This window comes from Triticum aestivum, chromosome 3A, assembly GCF_018294505.1.
Source record: "Triticum aestivum cultivar Chinese Spring chromosome 3A, IWGSC CS RefSeq v2.1, whole genome shotgun sequence".
Classification (NCBI taxonomy): domain Eukaryota; kingdom Viridiplantae; phylum Streptophyta; class Magnoliopsida; order Poales; family Poaceae; genus Triticum; species Triticum aestivum.
The window spans coordinates 630486660-630492509 of NC_057800.1; the positions used below are offsets into that span (position 1 = coordinate 630486660).

Below are 5850 nucleotides of genomic sequence, written 5' to 3' on the forward strand. Positions count from 1 at the left end.
GAGTACAATTTTGGTCCAGCTTAGTTACAAAGACTGGATATAGTTAAGAAATATAGTACTCCCTTGGTCCTATGACGTTTTGGTAGTTCAATTTGAAATACCAAAACGTCATATATTTAGGAATGGAGTAGCTTGTAAGCTAGAATCACACTGAACAAGTTTACAAAATTCCAATGTCCAACCAAAAGCATGAACTGGTGTGGTGGCTAAGCAGGAATAGCATATTTTATTACTGTAATTACAACTCTGAATATTAATAACAAGTTACTCAGAAAAATTAGCTCAAAGCAAACTTTTTATTGGTTATATTCTTGGTGGCAAAGTTCCAAAGCAATATGGGTGCTACCCATAGGGTATCCCACCTATGGCATGTTAGTATGTTGTTACCCTGCTAGCGGCTCAAAGATTTGCAAGAGTGATCCTCCCATTCCCCCAAGTAAAGAAAAACTCCATATCCGAATAAAGCATATATGTATGTACGTACCTCAGGTAAAACACCAGTAGCCTTTGAAGTTGGCAGGTTAGGGAGATTGCCATCAGAAGAACGCTCAACAGTGGTAAAGCAGATATTGAATTCCTGAGCAGAGAAGAGAATAAAAGAAACAGTGAATATATATCAAGGGCGTCGCTTAACAGTCGACTCATGGAGAATAAGCCAGAACTTACAAAATCTGTGAAAAATAACGACTCACCTGAATTATTGAAGGATAAAGACTGTTGAAGTCCAGAAGTAGAATATACTTGTCGTATAGACCTTTTTTAGGCTCCAAAACCAAGCCACCAGCATATGAAGGGCTTTTTCTTGCTTTACCTTGATCACCATTATGCACCTCATCATCAATGGAAGGATCAGCAGCACCATCAGCAGTGTTTCCACCTTCGGTGTCAGCATTAAGTTTTCGTTTTGCAGAGTTCAGCTCCTTATTGCGTGCAGCAAACTTATCTGGTACAATGAATTTTTTTGCATGGAATGAATGCAACAGTAGATATTCTACCCTCTGAGCCCTAGCACCCTGCGTCCATTTCATGTGAAAGATCATGTCAACACAACATTGTTTTTTGTCCTTTTTTCAAAGAAGACTGCATTTTTGCAGATGTATACTTTGCATAAAAATAATAATGGTATACCTGGAGAGTTTTCCCCCACAGATTACCACTAATATTTGTCAGTTGGCGTGTAAGCGGGAGAACACTCAAGTGGAACATGAGCTCCAAAGAAAGCCACGCATCAGTCTCCCCGTACTCAACCTAGATGAGGATGATAAATTGGTAAAGTTTGCTTCAGTTCATAATTCTTAAGACATGGCATTCTCTTGAAAGAAGTAAACATGATTTTTGACTTCAAAGAAACCACACCAGCTTTAGAAGTGTTCCCGATGATTGGAACATCGGAGGTATATCATGTGGCGAAACCTCTCTTCTGTCTTTTTTCAATTGAGTCTCTGCAAGTTGTGTCAGAGAATAACTCACCTGCGTAAAACATATAGGTTAGAGTTGTTGAGTTTGGCTTTAAGATTGCACCAAACAATTAAAATGCTGGTTACCTCCCGCAGAAGATCACGAGAGCATAAGTAGGTATCACAGAGGAGACGGCCAGCAATACAGGACATAATTCCTGGACTTGCCCCAGAACCATATAGTGTGTTTCCTTTGGTAAGCCTGGGCATTACTGATCTTCTAAGGCGACCAATTTTGGACCACATGCTGCTTGGTACTTTGCATGTCTAGCAGAAAAAGGGCAGAGGTATATTTCTTATTTGATTGAATTAAAAACATGATTAGACATTAGTAAAATCATAGTGTAAGTTCTCTAACGTGTTGCTGACCACTTCGTCCAGAACATTGAAATTAAAACATCAACAGAACCCTTTCCATCTACTTCAAGGAGAACATGGAGCTACTAGTACAGGTTCCATAGAGGTACGAAAATTAACCAGAAATATAATAATAAAAACCTGAGCACGGTGCAGAAGGACATCCAGGTCGAATCCCGAAATGTTGTGCCCCACAAGTACATCACAATCAAGTTTACTAAGCTCAATCATCAAACGATTTAACAAAGCACGTTCACTGAAAATGGAATAAAAGATTAATAAATGCAAAGATGAGAACTCAGATTTGTTCAAAGTAACATGTAAAATGCATACGCAACAACAGTACCCACCTGCTCTCTAGTGCCAGCACGTTGCTACCAGCCTTCTGGTTCCTATCAGAAGCTTCTTTGGTCAGGCCTATAGGAAATATGCTGCCTTCAAGCTTGCGCATAACAGTAAAATGGCTGATCGTTCCCCGTTTCTGCCAATCTTCAGAGCGCATTGGAGTATCAATCTGAAATGACCCCAAAAGGCAAACAACATTTATTTGGTAGAAAGTGTTTCTAGCTTATAAATAATCTTGCAAATAGGTAAACTCAATAATTGTTTCAGATAAACCCAAAGTGGTTTGTCTAAAAAAGAACTGCTTCATATATTGAGAGACATGGAAGGTTCAATTGCTTGATACATCATGCCAAAGTATGTCAGCTTTTCTAGAAAATCTTGTCCAGAAGAAAAGGATAATCATTTACCTGATACCTGAACTGCTTTATTATGTACAAATAAATACTAGAATAAAATACTTCGACCCCAGATTAGCATGCTTACTTTTACTTGGTGACAACATATGACTGATGCTGACACAATCTCATGCACGTTGTGTTTCTCATTTATGACAGTTTTAAGATTAACAGCCGCAACTACAACTGGGGGGACTTCCAGTGTGGTACTTGTCATCAAAACAGAAATGTCTTTTGGGGAGTCGACTGTAACTTCAAATTTACACCAGCTAACCTGTGGAAATGCCAAAAACCATCAGCACCAATATAATGCAACAAAGAATTTAGGCAGGAAACATTAGAGTATCAAATAACTTGGATATAAAACACAGGCTGGAATGAGAGGACAGCATGAAGTCAAGGCTATACCCGCTGAGTAGATGGACATGCCACAAATTTAGAAATCGATAGCCATGAAGGACCCTTGATCTTCCTTTTGATGAGAAACAGTTCAAGTGCACTGAAAAGGTACAATGGTTACTGTGTGTGAGGAAAGGATTTGGCACGGAGTAAAGCACTGGAATTGTTGTGTACAGCATGGGTCCCACATTTTATGGATCATACCTATTGTTTGTCCCAAGTAACGCATGGAAATGTTCACCTCTGAGGTCGGCTGGTACCGCAGGATCCTACGAAAATGCATATGATATAAGGAAAAAAGAAAATATGAAACAGAAGATCCATTGTTGAAGAAACATACCTTGTATGGGTAATTGATTTTCAGGACATACTGCTCACCAATTGGTACATCGGTCCTCTCAAATGCATAGTTCCTCTAAGGCATGCCAAATATGAACAATTAGCATAGACAAGGATATTAAAGGGGTTGAAGTTACAGGATGGTTCCACCTACAAACCTTGACTGGAGTCATCACAAAACTTGAAACATTGAGGTCAGACAACTTCTCAGCTACTTCACTCTTTAGTCCAGATGACAACTCCTGGGAAAAAGATATGTAGTGTGCATATAAGATTAATATGTTGCAATGACCATTAAGCTTAGTATGAAAATAATCAATCTCTCACATGTAAAGTTGCTCGAAGTGATGGCGAAGCATCAGAACTTGTGGAGTTCTTCTCAATCCTTGATATTGTGTCCCTTGGGAATACTGAACTGCTTGGGATTGCATATATGCACCTTTGCATATTTTTTACAACAACACAACAACTATGGAACCGCTTGCCTATTACGACCTAGAAAGAAAAGCAGGTGGTCAAAAAAGTGTGGTGTATAACCTAGAGCAGCAAACATGTAATAGCTGATAATCCAATAGAACATGTAATTATTCAACAAAGTTGATACCTATTTCTGACATACTTGACCATGGCAAATATATATGAGCTTCAAAAAAATATTGACTACTTTATGGAAGTAATGATCAGTGCCTCTACGGAATACATTCATTCATTCAGGTACTAAAATACATAAACAACCACATAATTTATATAAATGAGCTATCCTATACAAAGCTAAAGAATCACTTAGTTTGGTGCTGGTGAAATATTGTGTGAACAAAACAAAGCACTTTAACAGATGCCGGCAACTAAACATGTCTCTTATAGCGATTATTCACCACAATACTTCAATAGAAACTTAGTACGAATGATATTTACCTTTCCAAACAAATAGACTGTGCCTGAATTAATACCGAAGGGCTCCTCATATGCATCCAGCACATAGAACGGCAGTGCTCCATCCTTCAGCTCAAACTCCGAGCTTTCATCCACATCTGTGTTACCATTAACAGACACCTCTCCCTCGCCTCCTGCATTCTCCCCCTCCCCACATATCTTCATCCAACCTGCTGTTGCACTCAACATATCCCCATTCCTGGTGCCCTCTGCCTTAATTTTAGCATTTAAACGGTGCACCTTCTCTATCTTCACCTCCCCATTAGCCTCCTGCTTCAGTTCCTCCGAGCTCTTATTCTCATCAACCAATTCAGCACTAGAACCTGGAGCTGCTTCTAATTTGGGTTGCATTTCCACATCAGGCTTCAATTCCACCTCTGGCTGTAATTCCACCTCCATATCGTTTCCATGGTCTGAAACCACATCAGGCTCGAACCCATTATCCGATCTAACCTCCATTTCAGCATGTACGGCTGCTTGAATTGCCTTAATTTGGGCAACTGGAGCAGGCGTCGGTGTCGGGGCAGAGACCCTGCCAACGCGACGACGGCGCTCCTCGCGGTCGTTCTCGTCGGGGGCGAACTCGGCGATGACGTCGTCCACGATGCTGTCCGCGGCCAGCGACGAGCCCTTGGTGCGGTCGCTGCCCGGCTTCTTAAACACGGAGGAGGTGAACATGGAGGAGAGGCGCTGCTTGCCCATCATCGCGGCGGCGGCGGAGAGGGACGCCGCCGCAGCGGACTGCTGGGGCGGACGCTTCGCCTGGGGAGGGCGCGGCTGCTTCCGCTTGCGGGGGGCGCCATCCTCGCCGCCAGATCCCTCGTCGGAGGAGGAAGGGAGGGCGCGGTGGGTCCAGTCCTCCTCGCGGCCGTCGTCGACGTAGCCGAGGCCGTCGTCGTCGATGATGAAGGCGCCGGCGTCCTTGCGGCGGCGGGCGACGAGGGCGGCGTAGTCCTCCTCGGCGACGGTGTCGTAGATCGGGTCCTCCATCCGCACCTGGACGGCGGCGGCGGAGCGGGCGCCGCCGCCGCGGATGGCGCGGAGGCGCTCGAGCGCCGCGGAGCGCGCCACCGCCTCGGTGCCCCGGGTGCGCGTGCGGCGGCCGGATGCGGCGGCGTCGGCGGGCGCGTCGTCCATGGCTTCGCCCCCTTCCTCCTTCTCCTGCTCTCCCTTTTTTTCTCTCTCTCTCTCTCTCTCTCCTATCTCTCTCACGGGCTCTTTCTCTGAATCAGGCGCAGACAGGAGGGCGTGGATCTATTGTGAAATGTGCGGGTGTGGCTTTGGCGGGAAGGTGTTCGAGCATTTGGCGCGCAGAGTTTTCAGGGGAGCGGTAGCCCCTGGGTCTAGGGTTTTTCAGATCGGGTGGAGAAGAAGCGGATGATCCACGCGTAACTGGGCCGCTGTGGGCCTTGTCATTGTACTGGCCCGTTGAAATCAGACAGTGGATCCGGCCGTTTTGAAGCTCATAAAAATAATAATCATCGGGAGCAACAAGTTAACGAGCGCTCCTTCGGAAGCCTCGCAACGATCAGCGCCACTTGGCGCGCTCTCAGTCATTCGCCACGTGTCGCGCTCTGAACGTTCCCTCCGAATTTTTTTTTTTTTTATTTTTCCGCACGTGTTTT

General features: G+C 44.4%; 1 protein-coding gene across 1 annotated transcript in view; it reads right to left on the reverse strand.

Annotated features, from left to right (window-relative positions):
• Positions 1–5520, reverse strand: part of LOC123062734 (DNA polymerase alpha catalytic subunit) — a 10278-nt gene extending 4758 nt beyond the window's left edge. Inside the window, exons 1-14 of the mRNA XM_044486372.1 lie at positions 4208–5520; positions 3620–3787; positions 3451–3534; positions 3294–3368; positions 3158–3222; positions 2963–3053; positions 2643–2828; positions 2165–2328; positions 1956–2070; positions 1545–1724; positions 1357–1470; positions 1129–1248; positions 693–1013; positions 485–577 (exon numbers count right to left, since the gene is read on the reverse strand). Of these exons, the coding sequence (XP_044342307.1) occupies positions 485–577; positions 693–1013; positions 1129–1248; positions 1357–1470; positions 1545–1724; positions 1956–2070; positions 2165–2328; positions 2643–2828; positions 2963–3053; positions 3158–3222; positions 3294–3368; positions 3451–3534; positions 3620–3787; positions 4208–5362 (2931 nt within the window). The 5' untranslated portion in view covers positions 5363–5520. The remainder of the gene's footprint in view (positions 1–484; positions 578–692; positions 1014–1128; positions 1249–1356; positions 1471–1544; positions 1725–1955; positions 2071–2164; positions 2329–2642; positions 2829–2962; positions 3054–3157; positions 3223–3293; positions 3369–3450; positions 3535–3619; positions 3788–4207) is intronic.
• Positions 5521–5850: the final 330 nt, after the last annotated feature.